The following is a 17,485-nucleotide window of genomic DNA, read 5'->3' on the forward strand; positions in this document are numbered from 1 at the left end:
CCTTCATTTACTATGGTCTATCAAAAATAGAGAAGCCAAACAAACATGGGGCCCATATGTCGTAAACTGCTGTATAGAATCGCGTGAGACGTGGCCATCGTCGACGGCCAAATTGCACACGAGAAACAACAGCCGTTAGAGACCGCAGCACTCGGCACTGGAGACTATTGTAAATCGATCCGACTTGGCTACTGCTGCTGCTGCGTCTCACAAATAATCTTTGCCTCTCTTTTTCTCTCGTCGTGCGTGTGTCCCGCGTATATTTGTTTCCTTGGTAGTAGTCAATATAGACGGGCAGCGCAAGATATTTGTTAAACAATATTCCCTCTCTCTATACATGTCCGTACGGGGATTGGTCGGCTTTTCTTCTACGATTCCTTATCATCATCAAACTAATAGCCCAAGCAATCGGGAGCAATGCTTTTGCAAATGAGCCATGGGAAATGTTACGTATTAGCATTGGAGCTGCACGCTAACAAGCCATCGTCTTGTTTGCTGCCCGGGCACAATGGTAAACACAGTCAAATGCGAATATACAACAATATTTAGGGACGACAGACGTCAAATTCCCAGTAAGAGACATGTATCAGGGTTATTGAAGTCAGGTCGGGATCTCGTAGATTGTCATCGTGCAAATTACGAATCGTCCGGCCCGCGCCGACGCTCGAGAGCTTACAATTAGAATATGCGTCATTTTCTGACGATCGAACGTACAAGAAAGTTGCCTCAAAGTTCAAAGTTAAGGGTTGGCAAGACCCGGCAACTCGTTGATCCTTGCAACGTCGTACGTATACACACAAGTGACCGCGAAGATAATATCAAGGGCTCGACAGTGTCAGATAAAAATACTTTTACCCCCGCGGTGTCATTTGATGTATAGCGTATAAAGTAGTACATCGGTCGGGGCTTATTGCGAGCACCGACACCAGCGCAATAATAAGCGAGCTGTTACACGTGGAGTCGAACGTCACTGGCATCTATTTTGCAGTGTCTAACAACAAAGATCCTATTAGTATGTGGCCTGCGAGTAAGCCCAACTTCATTACAAAAATCGAGCCAGAATGAGGATTTCAATGGGAAAGAATCGTTGTGCCATTCACGTGAAAGGCTTCCGTCGGCCCTCCACATGTTGTGGGCCATCCCGAACTTCTCTTTCCTTTCCCATAAAAGATTCCCTGTAATATTAAGGCAACCTCGCCATTAATATCGTCTAATTTATATTTTTTTTTCCTGTTGAATTACGCCGAGTTTTAGCACTACAGAAAAAGAAACAACATCCGCAGGCAAAAGAAAAAAGCAATCAGCAGCGAGAGAGGGAAAATAACCAAATAATAAAACAGGACTGGTGAGGACGGTAATAAGTAAAGAGGCCACAATTCATACATCAGAAATGTTGATGCATGTGGGGCTGTTGGGCGTCGTTCACCAAAGGCGAGAGAAAACAAACAAAAACAAACGAAACATTTCTTCTTTAGTCGTGTGTGATGATGAATCGTCATGAGAAGAGACGTGAAAAACCCAGAAAACACAAGCGCGAATAGAATGGAAATGCGACCAACTGCTTCGTAGACTACGCTATTCTTTTATGTACGTACGGGGAGGGCGACAGACGATGATAAATGCGATCCCATCAGGTTCACTTTCCCTACTTTTTCTTTCAAATTTATTTATTCCCTTTTTTGTTGTTGGTATTTGAGTCTCCCTTCCACATCAACTGGCATCCTATACAACACGCAACTCCCTGGTGCATATATTTTTTTTGTTCGTGCTACTTTCGTGTTGTTGTTTGCCTATTCATTCGAGGAGTGTTTGTGGGGGGAAAGAACAAAAAACAACAACAACCCAAAAAATGTAGTCAAAGCCTACTTCAAAAAGATACCGCATCACGGTCATATTTCCTCACTTCCCCTTTTTTCTCTCCATTATAATAATCCTCCTGCCTCACTTCATTACATCAATCGATATCAATACGTGTTGGGTCTCCCCCTTTGTCGCTCTCAGATTCTTTCCTTCCTTGGTATAAGTGTGTACCCTCCTACATAGTCTGTGTTGGTACTTTACGTCGTAGGCCTTTGGGTATATAAAGGTTTGTCGGGGGATCTCCATGTCTAGCCACGACAGCCGTGTACACTCTGCAACTACTCCTTTTTTATTCGAATTGTAATCTCTCTTTTCTATCCAGCGGATTTAAGTCTCTGCATCCCACGGTTTTGGGTGTAGTAAAAAGTAAAAACAAAAGAAAGTCTAAAATGTGACTTGGGTTCAAGAAGTAAAGAAAAGTTGGTGGGCCCCTATAAGTAAAAGTCGTCTATTGCTGCTGACGCCAAATGTTTCATTTGGTTCGGTCTTCAAACGCACCCCCCTGTTGCGAAAAGGACGTTGGATGACTAAGACCCAACCCGCAAGATTGGCTGATAAAACCAACATTGGCGGGCATAATCAAAGCCGGCTGTCTGGATGCCCAGCCACGCGTGGATAACTGTATATAATATGGACATTCAAACGCCCACACTGACTGCTGTTACCCAAAATAAGTTAAGGGTGTGTCACTAGGAGAAAGTGTGTCTGATGCAGCAGAGTATGTGTAACCCAAACGCAGCATAGAGAGATAGAGAGTCCCAGGGTATATATAAGTGGGGTGGGGGTGGGAAAAGTAAAAAGAGCCGTTACAGAGTACCAAGATCTACATTCTACACACATTACGTATAGTGGTGGTGGTGGTGTAGAGTCGTAAATATATCAAGTCTCCTCAGCTTCAAAGAGGATTAGACGTCCTGTGTATACACTGCGTATGCTCAATACTACTATCAAGGGCAAGCGAAAAAGGGAGGGGGGCGACAGAATGTGAAGGTGTATATGGATGTTGGCCGGGTGAACGCGAGATATAAATCTCTCTTGAAACTACTGGGCAGCACTACCGAAAACTCGGGTTGCTCCGACAGTCACCGTCCATCTTTTGGTGCTATTGGTGGTGGATAGAGAGAAAGTGTAGGACTTTCATGTCCCACCCAGAAAGACCAGTCGGACAGAGAGTTGAAGGAGTGAAGCTGACGGCTCGGTCATGCGAGCGCACAGTCATCGTAGTACTCGGGTAGTATTGCGTTTCCCCACAACTAAATATACGCGGTGTCGTCTAACGAGAGCTCCGACCCTTTTTTTCTTTCTCTTTTCGGGAAAATAAGTTTGTCTCTCTCTCTCTCTTTCTCTCTCCGTGTCTCTCGCATCGATGCCAGTCTGTTTGTCCAGAGGCTTTCTCAAACTCACTCAAAGAATGCTGATGTAGTCAGACCAAACATATAGGAGATGTGCAACCAGGTGGCAAGTTTCTTCTGCCAGACAACTCGAACACACAGACCACAGGAGCCGAGATATAGATGTGACATGAAGTATTAAATATATAATATCGCTCGAGGAGAAGAAGACGAAATAAGAAAAGAAATCAATCAAGCGGAAACATCTGCACAAGTTGTAGCAGCCAGGGCCCGAAAAAACAGCCAAATGAAGGCAAAGAACAAACAGACACACACTGGGGATATTAAGTCGGTGAGGGGTAGGGGTAGCAGATTGCTGCTACTCCACCCTCTCTCATCATAAACAGCGAAAATTTCTTTGATGACGGGGTTTGTCTGATCTTTTCACGGATCAGTCACCCGCTTTCCCTTGACACTCGTCGAAACGCCTAATATACACACACACACAGCACAAGACTGATGATGAAAGAACCAAGGCCCCATCGACTCATCAGTCCAACATCACCAAGACCCTCCTTTATCCACTACTATATCCTTGATGAACATTAACCTTTTTCCTCATTCTTTTCCTTTTTCAAAACTATGCTCTTCTTCTTTTGAACATTTTTCGTTTTTTTTTCTTTGTCACAGTTTCCAATATTTCCATTTTTCCCGGAAAAGAATCTCACAGTTTTCCCTCAAGCAATCATGTGATAATGCAAGGCCTATGAAAAAGAAAAAAAAATCTCGGAGCGCATAATCTAAGAGAAGATATATTGATTGATGTAGATTTATGCGAGATTTTTTGGGGGCCAGACAAGAGTGTCTATTCGCCTTGAATGAATAACAAACAAGCTCTTTTTGATCCCGAATGAATTGACATCGTACAGACTCACAAAGTATCTTTGAGGTTTAAAAAAAAAAAAATTTCTACATCAGAGAATCCTTTCAACCCAGCCGAAAACGAAAAGAAAAGAATAAAATGCACGCACGTGGACCAGGTTGAGAAGATGATGACATTATTCATCCCATCATTTCCTGGGAAATCGCGTAAAGAAAGAAGAAAGCGGTTGAAAAAAGCAAAAGAGTGCATAGCAGCGATAAACTATGCGGACATGATGTGGTTGTCGTGACATGCTCAACAAGGAATAATAAAAGCCAGGTGATCCGATATAAGGGTTTATCTCTTTTTTTTTTGTCTGCTTATAAAGCCAATCTCCAGTCACTGCTTGGCATATCAATGACAACGATGAAAGTCTCAGGGTAATCCTCGAGTCTCTCTATATTTAACCACACTACAAAGGGATAGAGAGAGTATAGCGCAATATAAATACTAAAACAGTAAATGCCTTCTCTCTCTCTCCCTTCAGGTTTCCCTAAATATAGATGGACCCAATCTAATCGGGCAGGGAATACTCGCCGGCCGACGAGTGTGCAGTAAAGAGCCTCTCCGTATACGCAATTGCTGTGTGTGTCTTAACAGCGGCAAGCAACTTTCTACGCCCAATCAACTATTTAAGACGACGTGCCTGCGTCCGCAATTCCGCCCAGAAATCATTATTATCTTGCCGAGGGATTTGCCCGAGCGACCTGCTCCAAATTCGCGGCATTACTAAACGTAAACTGATTTCATGGCAAAGCTGCTTACTTCTTTCTCTTCTTTTTCCTTGTGTTGTGTGTCCTTTTTTCTTCTTCAGCGCTGTCCGTTAGTAACCAGAAGACTGCCTAGTGGCATAAACACGACAAGCAACAGCAAAGCGGATGACTGCAATAATGAGCCGGGTCGGGTGGTAATAGCCACTCTGAACATAGTGTGGCCAACGGTAAAGAATTCCGGTAACAAAACAAAAATTCACTGGAAAAACGACGACGACGACGGCCGCTCTCTCTTTTATGGGCGACTGTCAAAAGTCGAAATGGGGGGTCACTCAAGTCTACACTCGTGTGCAGTACACTGAATAAAGCCGACACTAGCAAATAAATAACTTTTGCGAAAATGAAGAAAAATAAAAAACGAGACAGGAATTCCAATTTGACTGGACAGTACTGTATGAAAGTAGAAGATGAAAGACGAGTGCACGGACGGCAGACACACTCTGAACACGGCCGCTGACGCGAGAATAATGGGACAAGAGCTTCCGACAGGGCACGCAAACCACCCCAACTGTTCCGTGTGATGAACCGATTCACAACCAACCCGATACGTGGGTCCCACTGCCGACTAGAGTCGAAAGGAGCGGCGGCGCAAGCGCGCGGCGGATCCGATTTCGACAAGCCTTTCGCCTGAGAGAACAACAGTCGAGACAAGTCACACACATAGTGTACCTACTTTCTGTGTTTCAGACAAGAGAAAAGACGTTTTTTCTCGATAAAATTTCAAGAGAAAGGAGAGTGATGATCGGAAAGCAAAGAAAAGAAGAAGAAGAGGCAGTCACTTTGCATGATTTCTTGATACCAACTAATCCGATCAGCAACTGGAAAAGGAGATTTAGGGGTACGGACAAAGTCGTGAACAGGCCGCCCAGACTTCAACGTTATTATTGCTCAATTTCTTAGGCATTAGCAGTAATGGACATTCTAACGTCCTAATCATCCTTTAACGAGGCATGATTGATGTCTATAATCTCACGTCTTTCAACTTCCTTTTTTGGTCCGATTCACTTGAAGAGGGCCCAAAATGAATAGCGCAAGAAATAAAGCGTAAAGAAAAATTTAAAAGTCGAGAAAACTTCAGGCAAATATTCACCCTTTTTAAAAATGCAAAAATCAAAAGTTCTTCGCAATTTGGTAAAATCAAGCGAAAAGGGCGAAAAGGCGTTCCGGGTTAGTTGGCTATGCAAATTTCATACATGCATGAACCCCTGAACCTAGCCCGCTATACCCCATCAATCCATTCCGGATGCGCGTGCACCACTTACCGATTGAATAATCAAAATCAGCGACTGCTCCTTGTCAATGTCGTCAACGTCTTTACGTGCCTGGGCCCCAACGAAAACGAAAAGGACCGGATCTGAAATAAGAAAAAAAAAAAAAAAAGAAAAAGCGAATTAAATATAGGAAATATCGTTGCTACATTTTCTCTTTTACTCGTCCGATGAATAATTCAACAGATATTTTCGTCATTTTAGTTCCAACATTTTCTCTTTCTCAATAGATAGCTGACGGAAGGCAGAATAATAAGGTCTTATTTTATCTTTGCCATACGTGAGCCAAACGTCAATATTTGCGACCGCAAGGCGAAATGCGAGAAAAGACGACGACGATATACGCTCGCAAAATCAATGGCGAATGAATAAAAACGGCAGAACTTGCTGCCAGCTAAACGGTTGATTTCAGCAGGGCGACCGTATACAATAGAGCAGGCACAAAAGTCAAAGTTCTATGCTTTTTTGTTAGTTTGGCTTTGTTAGTGTTAGAGGCCCAGTGTATGCCCCTTTCTCTGAGAATAGAATCCCTCCATTCCGTAATCATTTTACTCCATTTTACAAGCGTGAAATATTGATCCTCGTTCAAAACACTTTCACGTATAGGAGTTGTTTCCATCTTATGAGGCGTGAAACAAAGGAAAAAATGAAAAATGCAAACAGGCAGAAAAAGGTCGCGATGATGAGAGTTTTTCTTGTTTTTTCCTGTATCCTCTCGTTCCTTTTTTAAATAATACGTAGGCTACAAAAGTCCTAGAATCTAAATGGATTTCTCCGCCATTCTTGTATTTTTCCTTTGATACCTTTTCCAATCAAAACATTTCCACCAACAGTGACGAAGTGTGTGACGAGATTGCAAATAATAACGATCCTTCTAGACCTCCATCTTCCAAGACCCCTTAGTTGCACCGATGCACACAATGGAATGTTTCGTATAAAGGACCAAGAAAAAACACCTACAGGATTTTTCGTTATTTCCTATTTCTATTCTTCTCCTTTTTGACTAATGGGCTTTTACGTGACGCAAATTGTTCCCCACAGCAGTTCTGCGAGGTCGGCGTGTGAGTGGTGTCACAAAGTCGCGTAATTCCGGATGTCCCAATGAGAAAAGTAAAAGCATTTCCCAGTCGCTGGGTCAATATCCGCGGGAAATGAGTGCAATGAGTAAAAATCTGATCATCCAAATAAATTAAATCTAAAATCCATAAAATCGAGAAGATGAATGGTCGAGTGCGTGGTGAGTGCAGGTGGGTGTACGTATATCCAGGGCAACGATTTATGGGGGATAATGAGACAAAAAAGAAAACCGCGTGGGCAGGAATCGTCTGGTTTCCTTTCCGGTGGTTACTAACAAACGTAAAGGTGGGACAAGATGAAAACCGACAACTTTTCCGAGTTACAGTGTACACACAGTTTTGACATGTACACTAGAAAACTCTTTTTACCTAAGAGAGGAGAAGTTGCCCTTCAGTTGGCTTTAGGAAAGTTTCGGGTGACGACGTGGCAATCCATTTAACATTTGGGGGATAGAGTTGAGAAATAGTACTGGCTACGATTGAGCGAACTTATACACGCACCAAAATTAACAAGAGGCACAGTAGTTATCAAAATATGGCTGTTTACCGAATACACGCCAAATTAATGGGTCTTTAGACAACAAGGAACGGACAGCTCGAGGCTGAAACCAAGTTTCTGCAAGAGTACCAGAATATATGTATAACTCGACTAGAGCCATCCAACTTACAGCACGACTTCATTAAATTGAGCTCTGTTGTATACCCGAAAAAAACTGCAAGGAAAAGAGAGAATTCCAAACAAACGAAAAGAGGTTAGCGCTATTTAGTTAACACACCCTCCAATATGTCTAGACTCCCAGGCTTAAGCAAAACATCATTATGCATTTAATGATAACCTACGCCTTCCGTCTTTCTGGCCTAGGCACAACGCACTTGATACACACCAAAATGATGCCTCAGAGGCACTTACCACTCGGCGCAGGCTTTATTATACGGCGTCGTTCGTTTTGGCTGTTTACTTTATATCAATTTTCTTGTGTGAGTGAAGTGAAAAATGAGGAAACTCAAGTCTTATCTGGAAGGTTTTCAATAGCAAACCAACGCGCAACACGGGAAATAACACAACGCAGTAGTTTCTTCGTCATAGTCGTCCTCTATAAAAAGCCAAGTGTTTTTCTCTTCTTCTATTCTGGGTGTAACATCATAGCGGTTTCCCCTAACAACACTATGGTCTCATCGCCTGGACAATAACGGGCGACTGTCATAAGAGAATGCCAAGTTCGCTCGCCGGAATGAAAAAGACGAGAGAGAGAAAAAGGATATCAACTATCAAGAGGTCGTGCAAGGGAAACCCCGAAACCCTCATCTACTCCGCACAAGCTTCCAGCCATTCGATTGATGGCTAGGTTCCGCCTTTCTTCCCACGCAGGCACACCCTGGGTATCACCAAACACAATATACCCCCAAAATGTGTGGTTGATCGTCGCCCCTTAGCCGGTAAAAGGCCATTCTCCGAATGAGAGAAGATGTGTCTGTGGGCCATTGTGGCACGGCTGCAAGCGAGAACGAGAGGAAGAAGTATCCAATCATTGCGGCCGTAAAGTTTCTTACGTGCAAGGAAAAGAAATAAGACAGAAGAAAAAAAAACACGTACACAGTATGGTACTGAATACAGCTAGGCACCTGCTACCCCAATCAGCAACATTCTTCCGTTTTCTTCTCTTCCGTTTACATCTTTTACAGAAATACATACTACGTACTATGCTTGTTCTTTCTCCTATTTACACGAAATTTTACTTATCTTCCCAGAAATGATGTACGTAGTATATTCTTACGCCCGGAAGGTAGGCCATCACGCAGATATAGTATAAAGAATGAAAAGAATAAGAGATAAAAGCAGAATCGGGTTAGAGCTTGGCCCTTTTTTCTTATTGACACAACACGGAATAAACCTATACACCGGATATCGATCCTGCACAAGTACGGAAAAAGGGAAGCAGCGTCTTACACGCTAGGCTAGACGCAACTGGCTCTGCAATTTACACTTTCAATTTCATCAGGCAAATAGGGGGCAACTGGGAGACAGAAAGGGGAAAAAAAAACACACACAAGCCTTTACACATAGTAGAGTGGCATGTAAACGAAATATACTATTCTCGCGTGTTCTGACCCTATTGAAATCCTTCGAAATTTCGTTGGCGCTGGGACACACCCTGACTGCGAGGTGAGTCGGAATCCTTATCCCCATATATTCGATGATGATGAATCAGATCCCATTATATTAATTAGTCTATCCCATCTGTCTCTTTCCGCCCTGAAAGAGAAAGATAAAACGTTATGATTCGATTGGCCAATATAATTGTACGACTGGTTGGAGTTGGGTTGCTCCAACAACAGCCACCGACCGTCTAACAAAGTTCTCCGTCAAAAGAACAAAGACCGTCGTATACCTTCCCTTATTGAATCACGCATATGCAAGGATTTACATCCACCGCACACGTCTAAAATAATAGCAGCGGGATCGGATTCTCTCGTTTTCGTCTCTTCTTCAACGTCACAGGGCGGTGCGCGGTTAAGATACGCTTCATCTCGATATCATCCGTCATCACGGAATAAGGATGCGCTGCTCTCTATTCATCAAACACGTCGAGTTATCATTAGTTGGGGTTATATATACGCGTATCGTCGAAAGAAGAACCGTTCATTTTGGCAATTCATCATCTATTCGACTACTTTGGGGGATATGACCTCGCGAAAAACCCAACCTATCACTTTCTTTCAACATACTTGCAAAGAACTTTACCTTTTCTGAAAACGAGATATTTAAAAAAGAAAAATCGCCTTTCATCCTTTACCGAATCTGAAGAATTTGTTCGAGAAACTTAATCAACGAAAGAGTTAATCAATACTTTTCTTCACAGTTTACACAGTGTTCCTTACAAAGATCCCGTAACATGATCCTAAAAACATAATACCTCAAAAAACCAAAAACAAAAAAAAAATCGAAATAAAAAAAAAAAACTGAATAACGAATGGCCTTAAGGGTATTCTAAAATAATTAAAAGACATTCAATTCAATACGTAAACTGTCATTCTCAACCATCTACCGTGTACCAGGTGGACCACCTGTGCAACACACATGCGACGCAAGTAAAGACGTTAAAAATTAAAACTGAGGCAATCATCAATCATTTTTTAAGAACGACCATGACAAGAATCAAAGATTTTTTTCTATTTCTTAAATAGAAATAATTTGATATGGCTTTTTGAAAATGTTCGTACAGAATGTACTACAACTTTCAATTTCAAGTAAAAAATCGATTGCAAAAACTGTTCACTGATCGATTCTTAAAGTTAGCAGACGACGACAGATTATTGTGGTATTTCCTACACGTGGTTGTGAGCATTCGAGTTGCGACTTATTTAGTGGCTAGCAATTAATTTCAAAATAAAACTTCTAAAATTAATAGCTTGACATGGCTACTCTCTTTGATGAGGCAAGCTCGGATGAAGAGGGGAATTTGAAAATCAATTCAAACTACGCCGAAAAATACAACCATTGGCGCGAGAAAGAAGAATATCAAAAATGTCAGTCAACTTCATAAGAGACTTTAATGTTTTAATTTACCTAACCAAATTAAAAATTTGCAGTGAAAGATAAATATGGAGAAAATAGCGCCATGAAAATGTTGGTTACAGGAGATGCAGACAGTTCAAGTACTTCAGAAACTGAAGATGAGGATGGAGAAGTGATTTGTTTTGATTTTCTTTCATCACATAAAATTCAATTTATAATTATTTTATTCAACAGGCCTGGGATTCAGAAGTAGAGAAGCAGTTTTTTCAAACTTTGGCGTCACTGAAGAAGAAAGATCCCAGCATTTATAATGCAGAAAAAAAATTCTTTGACAAAGCTGCTCAATCTGCACTTCCGAAGAAGTCAACAAAAGAAGAAGCTTTCACTCTGAGGGATTATGAAAGAAAAATCATGGTTGAAAAAGGTGGAAAAATGAGTGATGACGAGGATGCTCCTCCACCTCCACGAACTTTCCAACAGGAGCAAGAGGAACTGAAAATAGGCTTCAAGGCTGCCCTACAAGATTCTGATTCGGAGAGTGAGGACCTTCTCACAGTTCGCCCCAAAAGTGAAATCCAAAAGGTAATAGATGTCACCAAACCTATGGTACTAGTTGTAATTAACACCATTTGATCACTAAAGGAAAAAGAAGAAGAAGAATACAAAGAATGGCTGAAAGGTAGAAAAGAAGATATCACCAATGAAGAGACAAAAAAACAACTGGAGCCTCTTAAAGAATATTGGTCAAACCCCAAGTTGGATGAAAACGAAGCATTTTTAAAAGATTTTTTCCTCAACAAAAGGTAAAAAGTACTCAACCATTTTGTTCCAAACAGTATTCTTATAATATTTCAAATTTAAAGGTACAAGTGTTCAGAAGACAAGAACTACATTCCTACGTACGAGGAAGTTGTTCACGAATCAGAGGCCGATCTGAGTGAAGACGAAAAGGCTTTAGAGCAACAGATGGAATTCGAACACAAGTATAATTTCCGATTTGAAGAACCTGACCCCGAGTTTGTGAGTTCTTGCTATCTTTCTTTTTAATTACCAAAATCAAATAATTAATTGTATGTTATTTCAACAGATCAAAAGATATCCCCGAACTATTGCCGATTCAATGAGAAAACCTGACACAAGCCGAAAAGCTAAGAGAGATGAAGTGAAGGATCGCAAAAAACGCGAAAAAGAAGAAAAAAAGGAAGATCTCAAAATGCTAAAAAAGTACAAACTGAAAGAAATCCAAGAGAAGCTTGAACAGCTTAAGAATATCACTGGCAATGCATCACTCCCTTTTCAAGTATGAGGACATTTTACCCAAACAAAATCCATTGTAATTACTATTTCGCATTTTAGGACGACGATCTCGAAGGTGACTTTGATCCTGATCAATACGATAGGAAAATGGGCGAGATTTTTAATCAAGATTATTACCATGTCGACAATGAAAATCAAAAGCCAGAATTTCCTTACGACCCTGAAATCGATGATGGTATTACAACAATTGAGTTGAATAACAATCAGCACGATTTCATCATTTCGTTTTAAATTATAGAAAATTGGGATGACTATAAAGGTCAAGAAGCAGGCCCTTCTACCAGCAATGATCACTATAACGATAACGACTATGACGGGCCACACTGCGAGGATCCAGATTTTAATGTAGATTACATTGGAAGGGATAACTTGAAAAGTCAGCACATTTAATTTTTCTTTTGGCATGGGGAAATTTCAGATGGACTGCGATTATGAGGAGGCTAGAGAAGAATCTAAAAAGGAAATGATCGAGATGACGCGACGTAACAGAGGTCGGAAAAAATCAATTTTCGCCCAAAAGCTGGAAACGAAGAAACCAGTGTTTGATCCTGAACAGTAAGTTTGATCCAAGTCAAATTAATGTCATGCTATCTTTCTTTCTAATAAATATTTCTTTGCTTCTAGGCACCCAAACTATGAAGAATATTTAGAAGAATATTACAAACTGGACTACGAGGATATAATCGGTGACCAACCTGTTCGATTCAAATACAGGACAGTTGTCGAAAATGATTTTGGTTTGGATGTAGAAGAGGTATTCAAAAAAAAACTTGTGCAACATTCAGTTATAACGAATTAATTTACAATTTAGATCCTCGTTGCAAGAGAAAAAGAACTTAATCAGTGGTGTTCTGTGAAAAAAATGTCACAGTACAGAACTGAAAGAGAAGAAATGAATGACTATTATACATACATCACGAAAAAGAAAAACGTTTCTTTAAAGAAACGAGTTCTACCTTCGGTTTTCGCCGAGTAAGTTGAAGTTTCTCGTTTAGTTTTGAACAATTGAAATGATTTCTAAAAACGCATTGCGATTCTTTAGAAATTCAGAGGCATTAATGGTAGCCGATCAAGAAAAAGATCGAAAAAAGCGGAGAAGGAATCAAGGCAAAGACGAAGATCCTGAATCCCAACCCATTCCGTAAGTTAAAATGATTTTAGAATACGTTTTTTGTTGAGCCCTTTTAATAAAAATAATTATAATAATGATTCACACAGATATCCTGAAATTGATCATCAAGAAATCCAAGAGGAAACAGTGCCAAAGAAAAAGAAGAGGAAAAACAAGGGAAAAGATGAACCGTTTACCCAAGTGAATGATTTTTCTCAGATAACTGAACCAAATCATTCCAAGTAAGTACACATTTTCACTTGAAACTGAGAGCTCTTCTTCAATAGCTCTTTTTTCTTTTCACGTAGGAAAACTAATGAAGTCGCACACAAGAGGAGGAAAGACAATACCGACGATGCTGGAAATGTTTCAGTGGCTTCAGAACATGAACAGCCCAAACCAAAGAAGTTAAAAGCTGAAAAACCTCAAGTGGAAAATGAAATTCCTTTAGCTACCGAACTGGTCAAAGGCAACGAGAATCCTGAAAAAAAGAAGAAGAAAAAGAAGAAGAAGAACTTGTCGGAAATGGCGGTAGCTACGGTTTCGAATCCTCCTGTCATCCCTGAGAAAGCAGTTTCACCAAGCAAGGATTTTAAAATGGAAATCGATTCAACTGGAAAGAAGAGTGAGGTCACTTGCACAGAAAACTCTCCCAAAAAGAAAAAAAAGAAGAAACAAGCTAAGAAATTGTTGGCACAAGAGGAGGATCAGAAGGCCGGATCGTCTTCTGTTAATGAAGGAAAGAAACAGAAGAAAAAGAAGAAGAAAAACAAAAACGCAACTGAAACAACAGCTAATAAGAAATCGGCCACCATTCGTGGTTTTGACATAACTGACGATCGCCTCAAAGCGTACGGCATCCGAAACCCCAAGAAATTCAAGAATGCCATTATATTCGGAAATTTGAAAAAATCAAAAGACTAACGGGGTTGGGACTTGGGAGTCAGATTTTGTCAGTAATTGTATTTGGTTTGATTGAGTGGATATTTCGAACGTTCTATCAATAAAAAGACTCGTGTTCCAATTCTTTGAAAGTTGCGGGTTCAAATAAAAATGTCTTCCAAAGAAAGAAAATGAGAGTATAAATTGATCGATAATGACGCTGCGCTCCTCATCTGATAACCTACAGCCAACGGTCTGTAACACGTGGGTCACTTATCTTTCTCGTCGAATAAAAAAACGCACATGAATTGAAATTGAAGGCCTTCTAAACAAATTTACCCAACAAAATCTTAAAAATTTGCAATGCTACTATAATCTCCATGCGAGAGAAGGAAAAGGGGATGACAAGGTCGACATTAAAAAAAGTTTTCGTGAATAAGTAAAAAATCTTCAATTGTCGCAGCTATTTATGTGCAACAGGTCACATTGGCTTACAATCTTTCGTACATTTCATAGAAAATTAAATTACCAGAGTATGCACAACCTCGCAAAAAAAGTCGTTTAAGTGTTTTTTCCTACCTTCGTAATGGTCACACGTGGGATTTGATGTTATCATGTTGAGGGTCGGCGGTTTGGTCGATTATGGTGTTTTGTCCCCAATTGTTCGGCAATGTTCTTTTCAACTGCTTACGAGATCGATGATTCACAATTCACAATCACAGGAAATGATTATGGCAATAATTATTCAGTCAGAGTTCACAGTCGCGCTATACACACTTTCAAATTCTACTGCCAAATTGTTGAGCATCCGACCTCGTGGGCCGCACGAGAACAACTAAGTTTTTCAAGGACCTTGCTGCCCTTTCAATAGGTAGGGTCATTTGCATATTTTTCTCAATTTGAACGTAAAAAAAAATTTCTTCGATTTTCTCCTTTCCTCCTTTTCTCCTACCTTACCCCGGTCCCCGGCCTTAAGTCCATTAATATTTCAAAACATGCACTCCGATAGACTGTATAAAACAGTATGGCAACATTCGAGTGTTTTGATTTTGAAGAACCGCTTTTAGAAAGGACAAGGAAGGGAGCTAGCGACATCTCGTCACAACAAATTTAAGTTCGTGATTAACCAATTAAAGATTAGAGATGAGAAAATTGGATGAAAATTAACTTGCTGGTTACTCTGGATTCCATTGGGAAATTAGTTTTTAAATAAATTGCTGCACAAACAAGACAAACGTGGGAAGTTAGGAATTTTCGGAAAGAAGTCGACCCAACATAGTTCATGTTCATGCCGCTAGGCTAAGCCCAAACCTACACGCTGTACACTAACTGGCCGAAACTCGTGTTTTCTTTTACACTGTGTACACACACTGCCAGATACTGACTCGTTGGAATAGGTGGAGGAGATAAAATGGCTGAGGAGAATGTCGAATACGGTTGCGAACATTATAAACGAAAATGCAAATTAGTGGTAAGTAGTTCGACACTTTGTTCTTAACCAAGTAATGTTGTAACTCAAGTTGGTCGGGAAATAACTGTGGGCACAATGTCTGAAAAATGACCATGATATCTCCTCGTGAAGATAATGCGGTTTTATAGTAATCCTGTTTAAAGTTGTATTGAGAAGTTAAATACTTAATTATTTATTATTTTACTAAACAATAATTTTGTTTTGTAGACACCATGCTGTGACAAAGTTTATACTTGCCGTTTTTGTCATGATGAGAAGGAGGAACACACCCTTAACCGAAAAAATGTGGATGAAATTATGTGTTCATTGTGTGAAACAAAACAACCAGTTCAACAAAACTGTTCCAATTGTGGTATCCTCTTTGGACAGGTAAAGTATCAGACTTTTTTCTTTTCTTTTTTTTTTCAAAATAAAGAAACCTTGATTTTGTTTTGCAGTATTTTTGTGGAAAGTGCAAGTTGATTGATGATGAAGATAAAAAGCAGTATCACTGTGAAGGATGTGGTAATTATTATTACATTTTAAAACCAATTATATTTAATCTTTGGTGACAACTCCTATATCTTACTTTTTCAGGAATATGTAGAGTCGGAGGAAGGGACAAGTTTTTCCACTGCCAAACATGTGATATGTGCTTACCAAAAAAACTTGAAAATCAGCATAGAGTAAGCATTTTTGTGGGATTCTAATTTATACATAAATTATTTTGGTTTTTAGTTCATTCAATTAGTTATTTTTGCTCTGTTACAGTGCGTTGAAAAGATGAGCCGAACAAATTGCCCAATTTGTTTGGAGGATATTCATACATCAAGAATTCCTTCACACATCCCATCATGTGGTCATCTGATTCACCGAACATGTTTCAATTCATTTATTCATCGTGGTCACTATGCCTGCCCAGTTTGTCAACGTTCAATGATGCCGATGGAATCGGTACTAAAATTTAAATTTATAAAACGAATTATAACGTTACCAATTGTGTTTCCATTCTAGTACTGGCGCATTTTAGACGATGAAATTGCCTCAACCCCAATGCCAGTGGAATATCAAAATTTTTTTGTCACGATTTTATGTAACGACTGCCATCAGGTTAGTCATTTCTCGGCACTAAAGAGTTTTTAAAATGTTATTATAATTAACAATTTTTTTGCAGTTTTCTGAAGTTCCAATGCATCCCCTTGGAGCGAAGTGCCAAAATGCACCATGTGGATCGTACAATACGTGCAGAAGCGGTGGTCCTGTTAATAGACCTGGTAATTATAATTTTATTAATCTAGAGGAACTGCGTACCACAAATCAACTTTTTCTCTTTTTTTTTAAGCAGTCAGAGAACAATCTCCTAACTCGGAATAAATGGCCATGATTATCAAGGGAATAGGATGTTGTTTGTCATTTACTTGGACGGCGGTTTTATTCTGTTGACATGCAATAATTTTATTGGCCATCTACTAAATGGTCGAGTTTGTATTTTAAAGGCTTTTAAATTTTCATCCGTGAATCTTCCACCTTATTCGGCGGTAGGCATCTGGAGCCTGTTCGTGAAATTGGATCGAAAGGTTTTGTGAATTTTTTTCTTATCGTTCAAGTTACTCGTACCCCGTCAGCCATCCTGCTGATGTTTGATACCTGTTTTGTTGCCCTTACCTCGTTGCAGTGGCTAAATTGCCGTCATATTGTAATGCACCGTAGTGAGTAAAAAAAAACATCAGACAAAAACAATGGGTAACATTTAGAAATGACTCCTCGAGTAGTTTGAAAATGGACACTGCCAGAAAAGTTCATATCCGAAATTATGAAGATTCTTCTGTGCAGCTTGTGAGTTTCTTGTAATTTTACATGTCATATTATTACAATTGATTAAGCACTTCTCTTCAATTCTATGTGGAATGTACCTTCTGAACATTTTCAAATAACAATTCTGTATAAATATACGTTGTTACCTTATTCACTGGCCTTA

The 17,485-nt window shown here is 40.0% G+C and overlaps 3 protein-coding genes across 5 annotated transcripts in view; 2 read left to right on the top strand and 1 right to left on the bottom strand.

The window, feature by feature from the left end:
* The window catches only part of LOC124210453 (zwei Ig domain protein zig-8-like), a 47,185-nt gene extending 32,154 nt beyond the window's left edge, over nt 1-15,031 (bottom strand). Inside the window, exons 1-2 of one of the 2 annotated variants that reach the window (XM_046608511.1) lie at nt 14,637-15,031; nt 6,149-6,240 (exon numbers count right to left, since the gene is read on the bottom strand). The gene's annotated coding sequence lies outside the window, so the exon portion shown is untranslated. Of the gene's footprint in view, nt 1-4,878; nt 5,414-6,148; nt 6,241-14,636 lie in introns of those variants that run through there. The other variant, XM_046608512.1, reaches the window with a different exon arrangement.
* Nucleotides 10,536-14,199, top strand: LOC124210448 (protein KRI1 homolog). Its single transcript, XM_046608507.1, has 14 exons — nt 10,536-10,758; nt 10,822-10,919; nt 10,982-11,329; nt 11,390-11,550; nt 11,611-11,767; nt 11,835-12,047; nt 12,104-12,239; nt 12,303-12,409; nt 12,483-12,619; nt 12,689-12,818; nt 12,876-13,036; nt 13,107-13,205; nt 13,283-13,417; nt 13,484-14,199. The coding sequence occupies exons 1-14, from the start codon at nt 10,647-10,649 to the stop codon at nt 14,097-14,099; spliced, it is 2,610 nt and encodes an 869-aa protein (XP_046464463.1). The 5' UTR covers nt 10,536-10,646; the 3' UTR covers nt 14,100-14,199.
* Nucleotides 15,032-15,358: 327 nt separating the features above from the next.
* LOC124210454 (RING finger and CHY zinc finger domain-containing protein 1-like) lies at nt 15,359-17,472 on the top strand. 2 transcript variants are annotated; one of them, XM_046608514.1, is made up of 8 exons: nt 15,359-15,528; nt 15,736-15,897; nt 15,966-16,032; nt 16,105-16,193; nt 16,279-16,461; nt 16,522-16,617; nt 16,682-16,781; nt 16,853-17,472. In XM_046608514.1, the coding sequence occupies exons 1-8, from the start codon at nt 15,469-15,471 to the stop codon at nt 16,879-16,881; spliced, it is 786 nt and encodes a 261-aa protein (XP_046464470.1). In that variant the 5' UTR covers nt 15,359-15,468; the 3' UTR covers nt 16,882-17,472. The 2 variants fall into 2 exon arrangements, with proteins under 2 accessions (XP_046464470.1, XP_046464469.1); XM_046608513.1 differs by having other exon boundaries at nt 15,367-15,528; nt 16,850-17,472.
* The last annotated feature ends 13 nt before the right edge of the window (nt 17,473-17,485 follow it).

The sequence above is a fragment of the Daphnia pulex genome, chromosome 2 (assembly GCF_021134715.1).
Source record: "Daphnia pulex isolate KAP4 chromosome 2, ASM2113471v1".
Lineage (NCBI taxonomy): Eukaryota > Metazoa > Arthropoda > Branchiopoda > Diplostraca > Daphniidae > Daphnia > Daphnia pulex.